The sequence below is a fragment of the Ovis canadensis genome, chromosome 9, assembly GCF_042477335.2.
Source record: "Ovis canadensis isolate MfBH-ARS-UI-01 breed Bighorn chromosome 9, ARS-UI_OviCan_v2, whole genome shotgun sequence".
NCBI lineage: Eukaryota > Metazoa > Chordata > Mammalia > Artiodactyla > Bovidae > Ovis > Ovis canadensis.
The window spans coordinates 13,316,040-13,333,165 of NC_091253.1; the positions used below are offsets into that span (position 1 = coordinate 13,316,040).

The window sequence follows — 17,126 nt, forward strand, 5'->3', positions numbered from 1 at the left end:
GACCTCATCCACCTTGCTCAGGGGCTGGCACTGGATGCATATTAGGTATGTGACTGACATTTAGTGGAAAGATACAGGAGATGTGAAGAGATGTGAGGTGTGGTCTTCTAGACCTTCTACCCAGTGACACAAGAGAAGGGTTGAGTATATAACATTAGAAGCATTTCTGCTTCTAGAATTCTTAGCTCCTTTAAGTAACTAGCTTCTGCCTCTCAGAAGTTCATGCTCTGTAAATGGTTGTGTATGGAAATCAAAATTATCTGGGAAAAAAGAGAAAAGATCCCGGGCAATATCCAGTTATGTGAAGGACACAGTGTGGAGTGAATAGCGCTGAGCCAAGGAACTGTTAGTTGAAGGAAATGGATGGTGAATCAGATGCAACAGAGAAAACAGACATGATGCTAATTTTTCAGACTTGTTCCAAAGAAAATTTATGGATGTGTTGGATCATATAAATGTAGCTTCTCTGTTGGAAAATACCGGGTGTTTATGCTCAATATTGGAAAGGACCCTGGGCTCCAGGTGCACACTCACTGCGTCTTCATCATATTTGCAGCTCTCTTTCCTGTCTGTCTTTAGTTCTAAACATGGATTCTGGCACACTGAAGGTGCTTTTTTTTATTGTGGATTTGGGGTGGCATTTTTGCCACTGAAATTATTAGTTTAAAAAGAAGGATATGGGATGTAAAATTCTTTATTGTAATTCTACTCTTTGAGGTTGCCTATAGCATTTCATGCTTCATAAGATCAAGGATTCTGCTCCTTTCCCTTTGGAAAAAATAAATACAACTTTCACTTGCCAGTAGGTCTTTAAGGAAGCTAAAGACACTTGTTTAACTTTCTGTTTCACTATAAGGGCATTCTGATGATGACGGACGTGTGATCTGAAGTGCTCCAGTCCTGCACTGGCCACTAGCTGTCTCCCAGACCGGGACCAAAGCCTTGTAGCTTAAAGCTGCAGGAACAAAGTTGGCTTAAAGAAACAGGGTCTGGTTGCTGGTAAGAGTCGCCAGACATGGAGTGCAGGGCAGTTCCTTGCCTCCCTGCTGGAGGAGGTGCAGACAAACCGGCACCCCCTGCCCTGGGGAGTTTGAAGGAGTTTAGACTGGAGGAGGGTGGAGATGTACCTAACACATCTTGTGGTCCTTCAGCCATTGGGTGTGCTCGTGATTTGGGCTGATTGCTTGGGAGTCCTGTCCATTTAACTGGGAGTCACAGCGGGAGGAGTCAGTGATAGAGTATGGCTCTGGTGTTGAATACAGAGGACGAAAATGCCTTTGGGGGCCAGACCTGGTCTTAAAGTTGTGAATCTTATTAATAGGCAAAGTGCTTCCTGACTGTCTTAACATCCAGCACTTCACTCCTCGATTTCAAACTGGAGCTCACACCAGGTACCTGGAATTGTGCCATGACATAGCTGCTGCTTTGTGCTAAGAAAGTGGGAAAGCTTTTAAATATTGGGAATTATTTTAGTTATAGGAAAATTTTACTTATAATACGAACAGTCATCATTACATCCCCCTCTCCTCAGAAAAGAATGTAGCTGCCAAGGACTCCTTAAGGAGCAGTGATGGAATGAAAAGGACGCTGAACAAGACGGGTCCCTGGGGTGACATGCAGATGCTCTGTAAATAGCTCTGCTATTTTCCTGTAAAATGCCTGGCATACTCTGTAATGCAAGGCTGTACTGTACTGCCAGGTCCTGTACTGCCAGGCTGTGTGGTGCAGGATTCCACACTGAATCTCAGAGGCATGCATACATGGCAAAAGCATCTGGATCTTTCTGAAGTTGTAGACTACAGGCATCCCTAGGTACCCATGGGAGATTGGCTCCAGGACCCACTGCAGGTACCAAAATCTGAGGATGCTCAAGTGCCAACCTGGACCTTCCGTATCCACAGGTTCAGCATCTGTGGGCTCAACCAACTGTGAATATGATGTGCTGCCTGTATTTAAATGACTGACATTTTAAAATTTAGCATGCTTGGAAATATAATCCTGCCACATCACCTGTGTTCAATAGTCATTGCTTCTCCTTTAGCATCTGATCCTCTGAAAAAATAAAACATGAACAGATGTTTGGTCTGAGCTACTCTCAGGAATTTGGAATTTGGAGCATGCAAACAAACCCTGCATGTTCTAGCATGAAACTGGCACAGAAGTGTGAAGAATCACTTCTGTTTCATCTCGTTACCCAGAACCCTAGGCCATTCTGGAATCTGTCGGCAAAATCCTTCACATTTTTCATGGCCCTGTTTAAAGTGAAAAGCCAGGCATTGAACCCATCTGGCCGTGTTTGCTAGCCCCTGTAGGAGTGTTCCCAGTTACGTGTGTTCTACTCTTTAAGGAAATTTCTCTTTTCCTGTTTCCTGTCTCCTTCCATTCTTTTCCTGTCTATCTGCCTCTTTGCCCGTGAGGTACCTCTTCACAGCACAGCTCATCCTGATCTCTTGCTACCCATGACTCACATATCAGGTATCACGTGGTGCTTACATCCTTATCAAGAATGTTTCGGCCTTTGCTGTATCCAGACACAGCCTATGCGTTGTCAGGAGGACACCCACCCAAGTATGAGATGGGGTCTGCCTACCAGCTTTCCACATTTCAACATTTAGTGCTCCAGGAAAAAGCAGTTTAGGAGCTGAAAAATCACAGGCATTTTAAGGAAATATCAAAAAAAGGACACAGCACTATTTTAGTGCCTTGTTAGCAACAAGGCCATATTGTCACTGTAAGAAAAATATGTATTAGATTTAATTTGGTTTTTCAGTATGCTTGGCATGTTTGAGATAGCAAACAAAAAAATGGAAATGTTTCCATTTTCTGCAGTGTGCAAGGAGACAGGTGTGAAGGTGGAGTGAACTGAGAAGAGGACTGTATTTTTGTGAACTTTGCGTCTTTCCCTTTAAGGAAATCTAGGAGATAACTTCTGGTTGAGGGCTGTCTTTGACCAGAGCTCCACCAAGCACAAGAGTGTGTACCTGGAGAGGACCAGAGATTCCAGTCACTGGCATGGGGCATTCCTCTCTAATTTGGCCAAACTGCCTTTGAAAGGCAGGCGAATTTAGGGTACATTTTTCTTTCTGTCAGTCCGGAGGGTGCCTGGTGTCCATTCTGGATCTGGATCCCATTATGCGTGTTCCCAGACAAGATGTCTCTGTGTCTGTCACAATCCAAAATCAGAGCCAGCCAAGCCGTGTGACTTCTCTGAGCAGAACTCCTGCTGTTAACTGGACGTGCGGTTCCCTGGGGGTCAGCCAGCCTCCTCACTTCTGGAGGTACCGAGTACTGTTGCAGATTCAGCTTTGAGACAAGTGGACAGTATCTGATGGCCACAACTTAGCTTCCAAGGAGGTGAGCAATGTTCAGACACTGACACACTTTATCTCTCAGCCCTGAGCCCCTGACTGAGTTCACGGCGGCGCAAGACAGTTGTCCCCAGCGGGGAATCGGGGAGCCGTCTACCAGCAGGAGGGCTCTGTTCAGAAACCCGCGCCTTTTGAACATCTCCACTCTCCCTTGCCCCTGTTTCTTCTGTGGCTCACATTCCTTTCCTCCTTTCAAGGTCTTTCCCCTAAGGAGCCCTCAACCACATCTCTTTCCGCTTTTGTAGATGCGAACGACACGCAAGGTCTCAGTCTGGCCGGTGGGCCTGGTCGGTGGGCGGCGCTATGAACGTCCGCTGGTGGAGAACGGCAAAGTCGTGGGCTGGTACACCGGCTGGAGAGCAGACAGGCCTTTCGCCATCGACATGGCAGGTGAGGCGCATGGATGGTGGGGTTTGCTCCTGCAGGACTGTTCCCGCCACCTCTCTATGGTGCAACTGCACTGGAGGAAGGATGCTTTGAACGACTGCTTCGGTTCTACTCTAGGCTGTATTACGTTCAGCAGATGAACTATTTAACTAAACCCTCAAAGCATGCTTTGGGGGTAATTCAAGGAGAAATCAATTTTTGGAGTGATTAGAAAATGCTCATTCCACTTTTTCATCTGTCCATACAGCCATCCCTTTTCCAGGGGGGTGGGTTGGCGGGAGGGAGCTGGTGGGGACCAGACATGGCCCAGGCTTCAGGGGCTCTGCAGCCCGTAGCTCTCTGTGCTTTGTCTACAAGTCCAGCTGGTTGTAACATATCACATGTGTTATAATATATCCCATGTATAATACATCCTGTGTACTGGTAAATGGAACAGGCATATGGTATAGGCAAGCTCATCATTTTAATGATTATTGATGCATTTAGGGCTTGTTGATACATTTAGTAACTAAAATATAAAGTTGGATGACTGATTGTTCAAACATGGATTAACATTAAATATAACTGTCTTCTGAAGTTTTTGAAATGAAACTGTTTTTGACGTTGGTTGAAAACCAACCAACTAAATTGAATAAAACCTACAGTAGCCCACAAATTCTAAAATGCTGCTTCATCACAAAGTGACTCATTTTCTAGGGGTTATATAAAATGATGCCTGTGATTACTCTAGAAGGATGTAGTTTGAAACATGAGGCTTGGAGGCCAAAAAATTCACTGACATCTATAACCTAGAAGATGAAGGCAGAGTTGCTTCAAAATTGATCTCATCCATCTTCAGGTCTGAAACAGAGCTCTGTCTGTCAGCCTGGGCTTGGTCAATATTGTGTGTGTTATTTCCCAGCTGTAGTCAGAATCACTACGTTCAGAATTCTGATGGGATGAAAGCTATGTTCTGACTGGCTTCATCACTTTAATTATGACAGTACTATAAATTTGAGGGAGTGAGGCCATGAAGAGGGCTAGGGATAAAACTGCTGGGGAAAGCCTTGTGGATGGCTGCTCCACTGCCCTGCATCATGGGAGAAGACAAGCTAGGACATCCTAACTCCACATTTCCTGAGTGCACACATTTGGGGGCCATGTGTCATGATCTGTGACCCTCCCCTGATCCTCCTCTCCCAAACCCTTTCCCTGCATCCTGACCTCTCCGTTGCTCTTCCAATCCAAGCCTTACTCCTCATCCCTCAGTTCTTACAGCCCCAGAGCTGAGCTGACGTCTCAACCAAAGCATCTTCCTGAAGGCAGACAGAGAGGCAGGTCAGCCATATTTGGAAGGTCTCAAGGATTCTCAAAAGAGTTATCTCCTCAATCCAGTCTGAGTTTGTGGCCCTGAAAGTATGACTGACTATAACCTATAACGTGTCTTTTGAGAATCAAGGTTATTGGTTTTTTTTTTTTTTCTGTTCAGAAGTGTCCCTTTGAGCAGAAGACTTGGGTTCTATTAGGAAAAATCTTGTGCTTCTCTGGGACTTGGCCTCCTCATGCAGAATGAGGGAGTGAGTGGCCAGTCAGGTCTTCCCTAATGAATTCCTCCTTTCCCTGGCTTCCTACCTTGGAAGTCCAAAGAAAAGTCTAGGTCCCTGGATTCTAAGTGAGGGTGTGACTGCTAACACAGCCAGCTGGCAGATAGCTGGTCCTAATTGTCCCCAGAGCCTTGCCTGAACTTCCCAGGAGCATCTCTGCCAATCACCCTGCAAGGTAACTTCAAGGTGAAAATAACATGGATACATCTTTCTGGATTTTGCTGTAAGAACTTTATGCAGATGATCGAGTATACAGTAAACAGTAAACCCATTGAGTGTTTTGCATTGCTTCCTCCAGAATTTGGATACAAATAGATATATCCAAAATTCAAGAAAGGCACATGGGTTTTGTGATTTAGGCTGGCTACTGATAAGATATTTGATGCTCTTTCACTGCCAAAATCTCTGGGAAACTTTTCTCCATGACATGACTTATAGTTGGATTTTTCTAAGCCCCTTATTATATTTTAAAGCATAAGAGCTATCAGAAAAAAATGAATGATTTGCTTATTTTTTATTAATTACCCTTATTTTAACATAGGAATAAAATTTCTGTCTCAAAGAAAACAACTTTTGAAACACTAAATTATTTTATTCACACGTGAATTTTCTTTGGAAATTAGTTTTCAGCAAATTATTGATATTTTTGGACATCTTTACATGACAGTGATTTGGTTGATAAGATAAAGATCTGACTTTGAGGCAGTTTGTTCTCATTCTAAAACTTGGAATTCCACAGCTTTGTTTAGATTGCATATAATCCATTTATTCTTAGTGGGGCAAGAGGAAGATCTTTTAGATGTTCTTGTACAAATGATACTTCCCACCTCATTGTCAAGGGACAGACACACACAGTCACTATCTCTAGAGAGAAGGAAGCAGAAAACCCACTTCCCTGCTATACCCAGGAAAGCCTGAGAAGCACTGCTTTGAAAAAGGTTGTGATCGTTGCCTTGGGGGGCTGCATTGGAGCCTGGGCCTCGCTTGGATTGCCACAAACTGATGAAAATGCAACTGACAGCTGCATGGGGTCCTGGCTCCTTGGACCAGCACCAGCCTGAAGGCCCACGTGGATTGTGGAGCCAGCCATGTGAGATTGGTACCCCACCCACCTTCAGCCCCACAGCCCCATGAGAGGAACATCCCTGTAGCCAGCCAGGCCAGGGTCCAGGCTCCCACCATCACACTCATAGTAGCCAGCCCAGCCACAGAAGAAGAAGGCACACAGCCCACAGAGGGGGCACCCCTAGAGCATATAGCTCTAGAGACCAGGGAAGAGTAGGTTGCAGGGCCCCATAGGACGTCTCCTAAATGAGGCTACTTCTCCAAGATCAAGAAACGTAACCAGCCCACCTAACACAGAGGAATAAACAAAATTGGGCAAAATAAGGAGATGGAAGAATATGTTCTAAATGAAAGAACAGGACAACCTCAGAAAGAGAACTAAACGAAGTGAAGAAAATGAATTTACCTGATAAAGAGTTCAAGGTGATAATTATAAACAAGCTCATCAAACTCAGAAGAATGAATGAACATGGTGAGAATTTCAACAAAGAGCTAGAAAATATAAAGAAGAATGAAGCACAATTTAGGAATACAATAAATGAAATAAAAAATACACTAGAAGGATTCGACAGTAGATCAGATAATATAGAGGAACAGGTCAGTGACCTGGAAGACAGAGTAGTGGAAATCAAGCTGAACAGGAAAAAAAATTTTTAATGATGGTAGTTTAAGAGACTCCTGGGACAATATCAAATAAACTAACATCCACATTAGAGGGGTCCCAGAAGGAGAAGAGAGAGAGAAAGAGGTAGATAACTTATTTGGAGAAAAAAGTAGCTGAAAACTTTCTTAACCTGGGAAAGGATACCGACATCCAGGTCCAAGAAGCACAGAGTGTCCCGAAAAAGATGAACTCAATGACGTCTACACCAAGACCTTATAATTAAAGTGGCAATTATTAAAGAGAGACTCTTAAAAGCACCAAAAGAAAAGCAACTAGTCACATATAAGGGAACTTCCATGTGACAATCAGCTTTCTTTTTGGCAGGAATTTTGCCAGCCAGAAGAGAGTAGCATGATATATTCAAAGTGATGAAAGGGAAAAAAAGAAAAGGAATACTCTACCTAGCAAGGTTAGCATTCAGATTTGAGGAGAAAGGATTTTAAAGGTAAGCAAAAGTTAAAGGAATTCAGTACCACTGGGCTTCCCTGGTGGCTCAGCTGGTACCTGCAATGCAAGAGACCTGGCTTTGATCCCTGGGTTGGGAAGGGGTCACAAAGAGTCAGACACGACTGAGCCACTTTCACTTTCTTTCACTTTCAACCAGCTTTGCAAAATATGTTAAAGAGGCTAGTTTAAAGAGAAAATACCACAACTAAAAATATGAAAATTAGAGAAGGAAAAAAATCTCACTGGTAAAAACAAATATATAGTAAAAGCAATAGATCAGCTGCTTTAAAAGCTAGTAGGAAGGTTAAAAGTATAAAATCATCTGTATCCACAATAAGAAGTAGTTAAGAAATACACAAACAAACAGATGCAAAATAATTACACTAAATAGACTAAATATTCCAATCAAAGGACATAGAGAAGCTGAATGAATAAAAAACAAAATCCATGTATATGCTACCTACAAGAAATTAACCTCATCTCTAAAGACACATGAAGACTGAATGTGATGTCATGAAAAAAGGTATTCCACATAAATGGAGTTGAAAAGCAGGGAATAGCAATACTTACATCAGATGAAAGACTTTAAAACAAAGAAGAAATAGACAAAGAAGAATATTATGTAATGATAAAAGGATTTATCAAGAAGATATAACAATTGTTAATGTATATGCACTCATTATGCTGCTAAGTCGCTTCAGTCATGTCCGACTCTGTGCAACCCCATAGACGGCAGCCCACCAGGCTCCCCTGTCCCTGGGATTCTCCAGGCAAGAACACTGGAGTGGGTTGCCATTTCCTTCTCCAATGCATGAAAGTGAAAAGTGAAAGTGAAGTCGCTCAGTTGTGTCCGACTGTTAGCAACCCCATGGACTGCAGCCTACCAGGCTCCTCCATCCATGGGATTTTCCAGGCAAGAGTACTGGAGTTGGGTGCCATCGCCTTCTCCGATGCACCCATTATAGGAGTACCTAAATGCATAAAGCAAATATTAACAAACACAAAGGGAGAAAATAATACAATACATTACAATATTAATAATAGGGGCTTTGGTGCCCTACTTATATCAGTGGACAGATCATCTAGATAGAAAATCAATAAGGAAAGTTGGCTTTAAATGACACATTAGAGCAGATGAAATTAATAGATTCAGAACCTTTCATTAAAAAACACCAAAATATATACTCTTTTCAAGTGCACATAGAACATTTTCCAGGATAGATCACACAAAAAAAGTTTCAACAAATGTAAGAAAGTTGAAATTATATCAAATGTATTTTCTGATCATAACAGTATGGAAACAGAAATCAAATACAGGAAAAATACTGCAAAAAACCCAAATATTTGGAGACTAAACAACATACTACTAAACAACCGATGAGTCTTGAAGAAGTCACAGAGGAAATTTTAAAAAATACCCAGAGACAAATGAAAATGGAAGCATAAAGTAACAAAATCTATGGGACACAGCAAAAGCAGTTCTTAGAGGGAAATTAGAGGCATAAAGGACCACCTCAGGAAACATGAGAAAAATCTACATAAACAATCTAACATTACACCTAAAAGAACTAGAAAAAGAAAAACAAAACCAGAAGGTAGTCAAAGGAATGAATCACAAGGATTAGGACACTAATAAATGAAACAGAAAGTAAGGAAAAACAAAAGACAAGATTAGTGAAACTAAGGATGGTACTTTGAAAAGATGTATTGATAAAGCTTTAGCCAGACTCAGCAAGAGGAAAAGAAGGGATCCAAATAAATAAAATCAGAACTGAAAGAGGAGACATTGCAACCAACACCACAGAAATACAAAGGATTATAAGACATTACTATAAAAGTTTCCAATAAAATGGACAATATATTATAGAAGAAATGAATAAATTCCTACAAATATATAATCTCTCAAGACTGAATCAGGAAGAAATAGAAAATACGAGCAGACCCCACTACCACTAATAAACTGGAATCAGTAAGTTAAAAACTCTTAACAACTAAAAGTCCAGGACCAAACAGCATCATAGGTGATTTTTATCAAAATGTAAACAGGAGTTAATGCCTATTCTTCTCAAACTATTCCAAAATTACAAAGAGAAAGGAATGCTTCCAAACTCATTTTATGAGGTCAGCATCATTTTGATACCAGACACATCACAGACACAACAGAAAAAAGAAAGGGAAAGAAAGCAAAAATAAATTTATAGGACATTATTACTAACGGACATAGATACAAAAGTCCTCAACAAAATATTAGCAAACTGAATTCAATAAAACATTAAAATACACCATGATCAGATGGGATTTATTCAAAGGATGCAAGGATGGCTCACTATCCACAAATCAAGCAATGTAATACACCACATTAACAAGCTGAAGAATAAAAATCATATCATCTCAATAGATGCAGAAAAAGCTTTTGACAAGTTCAACATTCATTTATGATAACTCATAAAAAGTTGGTATAGAGGGAACATACCTCAATATAATGAAGCCCATAAACAACAAAAATACAGCCAACAGTGAAAAGTTTAAAGAATTTTCTCTAAGATCAGGAGTAAGACAAGATAGCCACACTTATCAATGTAGGAGCCAACTCCTAGCCACAGCACTTACACAAGAAAAAAAAATCCAAATTGGAAAGGAAGATGTAGAACTATCACTATTTGATGATGACATGATACTATATTTTAAAAATCCTAAAGATGCCATCAAAAAACTATTAGAAATAATCGTTGAATTTAGTAAAGTTTCAGTATACAAAATTAACATCTGTTACCTTCCTACCTGTTTACAATAAACTACCAGAAAGAGAAATTAGGAAAATAATACCATTTACAAGTGCATCAAAAAGAATAAAATGCATAGGAATAAATCTAACTCGAGGTAAAAAGCTTGTACTCTGGAAACTATAAGACACTGATGATAGAAGTTGAAGACAACACAAACAAATAGAAAGGTATATTGTGTTCATGGATCAGAGGAATTAATGTTAAAATGACTAAACTACCCAAGACAATCTACAGATTTAGTGTAATCCCTATGAAAAAAACCAACAGCATTTTTCACAGGAGAATAATTCTAAACTTTATTTGGAACCATAAAAGATTCCAAATAGCCAAAGCAATCTTGAGAAAGAAGAACAAAGCTGGAGGTATCATGCTCCCTGATTTCTTACTAAACTACAAAGCCATAGACATCAAACTAGTATGGTACTAGCACAAAAACAGATGTGTAGATCGATAAAACATAATGGAAAGCCCAGAAATAAACCCATACTGATATAGTTAATTAATGCATAACAAAGGAGGCAAGAATGTACAATGGGGAGAAGACAACCTTTTCAATACAAGATATTGGGAAAACCAGACAGCTACATGGTGAAAGACGCTGGACTGCTTTCTCACACCATTTACAAAAATAAGCTCAAAGTGGATTAGATGTAAACGTAAGGCCTGAAACCATAAACTAGAAGAAAACAGAGGCAGTGTGCTCTTTGACATCAGCTTTAACAATATGTTTTTGGATCTTGTCATCTCTGGCAAGGGAAACAAAAGAAAAAATAAGCAAATGGGACTGCATCAAACTAAAGAGCTTTTGCACAGTGAAGAGAAACATCAAGAAAATGAAAAGGCAGCCTACTGAAAGGGTGAAGATATTTGCCAAAGATAAGGAGGTAATATCCAGAATATACAATGAACTCTTAAACTCAACATCACAAAACAAACACACTGACTGAAAATTAGGCAGAGGACCTAAATAGACATTTTCCCAAAGAAGACATACCAATGGCCATTAAGTATGTGAAAAAGTGCTCAACATCACTAACCATCAGGGAAATGAAAGCCAAACGGCAAAGAGATGTCCCGTTACACCCGTCAGGGTGGCTGACAGTGACAAGGCAAGTAACAACCACTGGTGATGATGTGGAAAAAAGGAGATCCTGTACACTCTTGGTGGGTATGCAAATTAGTATAGCCGCTATGGAAAACACTATGGAGATTTCACAGAAAATTAAAAATAGAGCTACCATGTAATCCAAAAATGTTACTTCTGGATATTTATCTGAAGGAAACACTAATTTGAAACAATACATGCCCTCAATGTTCATTGCAGCATTATTTACAATTGCCCAACTATGGAAGCAACCAAAGTGTCCATCAACAGATGAATGGATAAAGAAAATGTGGTGTGTGTGTGTGTGTGTGTGTGTGTGTGTGTATTTATATAAGTATATGTAGATATACATGTATATATATATATATATATATACACACACACATATAGGTGTATACACACACAAATATATTAAAACAATGGAATATTACTCATCCATAAAAACAAAAATGAAATCTTGCCTTTGTGACAACATGAATAAATATAGAGGGTCTCATGCTGAGTGAAATACTTAAGAGAAAGATAAACACCGTATGATCTCACTTTTATGTAGAATCTCACTTATGTGCAGAATCTAAACAAAACAAAACAGAACAAAATATAACAGCCTGATAGATACAGAGAACATAGAGGTAGTTACCAAAAGGGAGAGGGTAAGAGGTGGGCAAAATAGGTGAAGGGAATTAAGAGGTACTATTGTCTAGGTCTATGCCCCAACCAGTAACACTGAAGAAGCTGAAGTTGAACGGTTCTATGAAGACCTACAAGACCTTTTAGAACTAACACCCAAAAAAGATGTCCTTTTCATTAGAATGCAAAAGTAGGAAGTCAAGAAACACCTGGAGAAACAGGCAAATTTGGCCTTGGAATACGGAATCAAGCAGGGCAAAGTCTAATAGAGTTTTGCCAAGAGAATGCACTGGTCATAGCAAACACCCTCTTCCAACAACACAAGAGAAGACCCTACATGTGGACATCACCAGATGGTCAACACTGAAATCGGACTGATTATATTCTTTGCAGCCAAAAATGGAGAAGCCCTATACAGTCAGCAAAAACAAGACTGGGAGATGACTGTGGCTCAGATCATGACCTCCTTATTGCAAAATTCAGACTTAAATTGAAGAAAGCAGAGAAAACCACTAGACCATTCAGGTATGACCTAAATCAAATCCCTTATGCTTACTCCTTAGAAGAAAAGTTATGACCAACCTAGACAGCATATTGAAAAGCAGAGACATTAGTATGCCAACAAAGGTCCATCTAGTCAGGGCTATGGTTTTTCAAGTGGTCATGTATGGATGTGAGAGTTGGACTATGAAGAAAGCTGAGCACCAAAGAATTGATGCTTTTGAACTGTGGTGTTGGAGAAGACTCTTGAGAGTCCCTTAGACTGCAAGGAGATCCAACCAATCCATTCTGAAGGAGATCAGCCCTGGGATTTCTTTGGAAGGAATGATGCTAAAGCTAAAACTCCAGTACTTTGGCCACCTCATGCAAAGAGTTGACTCATTGGAAAAGACTCTGATGCTGGGAGGGATTGGGGGCAGGAGGAGAAGGGGACGACCGAGGATGAGATGTCTGGATGGCATCACTGACTCAATGGACGTGAATCTGAGTGAACTCCTGGAGTTGGTGATGGACAGGGAGGCCTGGCATGCTGCAATTCATGGGGTTGCAAAGAGTCAGACATGACTGAGCGACTGAACTGAACTGATGATTATACCGTGGAAGTGAGAAATAGATTTAAGGGGCTAGATCTGAGAGGGTGCCTGATGAACTATGGATGGAGGTTCATGACATTGTACAGGAGACAGAAATCAAGACCATCCCCATGGAAAAGAAATGCAAACAAGCAAAATGGCTGTCTGGGGAGGCCTTACGAATAGCTGTGAAAAGAAGAGAAGCAAAAAGCAAAGGAGAAAAGGAAAGATATAAGCATCTGAATTCAGAGTTCCAAAGAATAGCAAGAAGAGATAAGAAAGCCTTCTTCAGCGATCCATGCAAAGAAAAAGAGGAAAACAACAGAATGGGAAAGACTAGAGATCTCTGCCGGGGTCCTGCCCCAGTGGATCCAGGGTAATTCAAAGTGAGGATGGCATGGCGAGGAAAAACTTATTTATTTAGAAATATAAAGAGAGATTAGGAAGAAATAGTGTAGTAGGAAATTTAGTGGAGAAAAGAGGCTGAATAACTTGGTTTACATGGAAAACCAATAAAGTTCCAAGACAAGGAACTTGCACCATCTACATTAGGCCACTGGCATCCTCTTGAATAGCAGGGGGTGCCCCACCTTGGGCTCCCTCTCTCGTAGATCTTAGAAGCCAGGGCAAGTAAGTAGACCCGGCGAGCCTCCATGCCCCAGATGGGAATTCAGCCAGAAAATAGAGTAAGAAAAGACACGGGGGAAACCAGTCCAGTTTCTGGCCCAACAATAGATTGTTGTAAAGGCTTTTTATACCTTTTTTTGTACATAGAGATGAATGGATAATATAAAATTATGCAGCGTCCGAAGCACTGACTCTCATCGAGACCAGGCTTTCTCTCTGCATACTTAGTTGTATACACAAGTCTTAGGTGATTTACATCATCTTCTGGCCAGAAGGCTAATTAACATTTTACGGCCCTTTTCTGATAAGGGTTTGTCAACCAGAAGACTTTTTTGTCTTTAAAGTGTTATTCTTCCCAAAGTCTGGTGCCACTCTCAGAAAGCGCTAAATAAAGTTACATTCTTACATAGCAAAGACACAACAATTTATAACAATGAAAGAAGTACAGTGATTTATAACAAAGAGAAAAGTAGTTAACTCAAAAGTCTAGTGTTCCTAACATCAAAACTACTATGTTCCCTTTTCTATATCCCAATTACACTGATTAATATCTTTCAGGTGCCTAAAAGATAAAGAATATGGAGGCCTGGCAGCAGTCATTGACTCAACAGTGAAACCCATATATAATTTCACCAATATAATTTTTAACTCTTTAGAAAAGGCTCTGTATATTTAAGATGCTTTAAGCTTTGTGCCTCTCACAGTTGGGGGGCAGTAAGCAATTCACAAATTGTAAAAGTCTGGCAGAACCTGTCAGGCAAGTTAGAGAGCCATCAAAGGGGGTTGAGATGAAACATTCCTTTCATATTCAGGAGACTGAAGCCCTGAGTTAACTTTTTTCCAGAGAATGTCAGAAGAGTGGATAGCACAGTACAATAAAGCAGGCAGACTCTGGTTTTGGGGGGTAGATGTTTAAGAAAACCCAGGGGGAACCCCTGAAGCCAGATCACACCTTTGCATTTTGTTGGGCTTCCTTCCTCATGACCTTTGCTACAGGCGGGATTCCTCACACTGGCTCCTGACAGATCTCTTCAAGAAAATTAGAGATACCAAGGGAACATTCATGCAAAGATGGGCTCGATAAAGGACAGAAATGGTATGGACCTAACAGAAGCAGAAGGTATGAAGAAGAGGTAGCAAGAATACACAGAAGAACTGTACAAAAAAGATCTTCACGACCTGGATAATCACGATGGTATGATCACTCAACTAGAGCCAGATATCCTGGAATGTGAAGTCAAGTGGGCCTTAGAAAGCATCACTACGAACAAAGCTAGTGGAGGTGATGGAATTCCAGTGGAGCTATTTCAAATCCTGAAAGATGCCAGCAAATTTGGAAAACTCAGCAGTGGCCACAGGACTGGAAAAGGTCAGTTTTCATTCCAGTCCCAAAGAAAGGCAATGCCAAAGAATGCTCAAACTACTGCACAGTTGCACTCATCTCACATGCTAGTAAAGTAATGCTCAAAATTCTCCAAGCTAGGCTTCAGCAGTACATGAACCATGAACTTCCTGATGTTCAAGCTGGTTTTAGAAAAGGCAGAGGAACCAGAGATTAAATTGCCAACATCTGCCGGATCATCAAAAAAGCAAGAGAGTTCCAGAAAAACATCTATTTCTGCTTTATTGACTGTTCCAAAGCCTTTGACTGTGTGGATCACAATAAACTGTGGACAATTCTGAAAGAGAAGGGAATACCAGGCCACCTGACCTGCCTCTTGAGAAATCTGTATGCAGGTCAGGAAGCAACAGTTAGAACTGGACATGGAATAACAGATTGGTTCCCAATAGGAAAAGGAGTACGTCAAGGCTGTATATTGTCACCCTGCTTATTTAACTTCTATGCAGAGTACATCATGAGAAACGCTGGGCTGGAAGAAGCACAAGCTGGAATCAAGGTTGCCGGGAGAGATATCAATAACCTCAGATATGCAGATGACACCACCCTTATGGCAGAAAGTGAAGAGGAGCTAAAAAGCCTCTTGATAAAAGTGAAAGAGGAGAGTGAAAAAGTTGGCTTAAAGCTCCACATTCAGAAAATGAAGATCATGGCATCTGGTCCCATCACTTCATGGGAAATAGATGGGGAAACAGTGGAAACAGCGTCAGACTTTATCTTGGGGGGCTCCAAACTCACTGCAGATGGTGATTGCAGCCATGAAATTAAAAGACGCTTACTCCTTGGAAGGAAAGTTATGACCAACCTAGATAGCATATTCAAAAGCAGAGACATTACTTTGCCAACAAAGGTCCATCTAATCAAGGTGATGGTTGGGGGAGTGTGTAATTTTCTCAGTTCTGTCTTATTGCAGCAAAGATTTGAAACAGTGGACCAGTGATAGCTCAATCACAGCTCAGAGTTTTATTCAGCAGGCAAAGGAAAGTACACCTTCGAGGCATCAGCGGGCAGCCGCCAAAGGAGAGGCCTCAATCATCTTGGCTTCCTCCTTTTATTCATTTGTCTCCTCCCCGCTGAGTCTGCCCTATGCAAATTGGAACTAGCCAAGAAAGGGCGTGTGTTTGTTTCACCTGAAGTTCTCACTCCCATCCACAGGTTTTCTTTTGTTCCATTTTGTGGGCTTTTCCCTTTCTGTCTTTTAGCCAGCACCATTTTGGACTTCTTTTTCCTATTTTAACTACCTAACATTCCTCACTCAAGAGATGGGAGGCCCAATTCTTTGGGAATAGGGGTGTCGAGGTCTCTCTGGCTAGTTCCTGCTGAGCTGGGACAGTGAGGGCCATTAAGCCTCCCCCTCTTGCTAGTCTCAAGCCTCAGGGTCCTTATAGCGGAGTCCATCTAAGGGCGTGTGATATTTTCCATGGTCAGGTGTAGTTTTATACATCCTTGCTGAACTAGCACTGCATTTTGTAGCTTGTTGACCTGGGCAGAGACAAAATGGGTTAAACAATTGATAATACATGAAGCAATCATAAGCAGCATCAATATAGTGATAACAGGGATTAGTAGAGGCATTAGCCAACTCCAAATTCCCCCCTGCCAGGAGAAGGATCCCCCAAAGAGAGACGGTAGCCACCTCAAGAATTCTCCATCTCATTCTTTGAGATCCTGTAGGATCTGCATGTTTTTCTTGAGGACTGTGAGACTTTCTTTAACTTGGCTGGAGGTATTTACCCAGAAACAACACATCTCATTCAAGATGGCTCAAGTCCCTCCTTGTTCAGGGATCAGGAGATCTATCTCCTGTCTACTTTGGAGTACTACCTCTGCCAAGCTGTGCTGGCTCTTTAGAGCTGTCCTGAGAAATCTTATCCCCAGAAACTTAATTTTGGGGGTGTTCAGTGAAATGGCACATCTGTAGTCCTGAATAGATATCTGAGATCTCCCAGGGCTCACAGTGTATCGAGTGTCCTCTTCTGTTTTCTTCCATGG

At 41.2% G+C, this 17,126-nt stretch overlaps 1 protein-coding gene across 1 annotated transcript in view; it reads left to right on the forward strand.

Moving 5' to 3' along the window:
• B3GAT2 (beta-1,3-glucuronyltransferase 2) overlaps positions 1-17,126 on the forward strand; it is a 113,303-nt gene that overhangs the window by 42,402 nt on the left and 53,775 nt on the right. Inside the window, exon 2 of the mRNA XM_069599497.1 lies at positions 3,614-3,758. Within this exon, the coding sequence (XP_069455598.1) occupies positions 3,614-3,758 (145 nt within the window). The remainder of the gene's footprint in view (positions 1-3,613; positions 3,759-17,126) is intronic.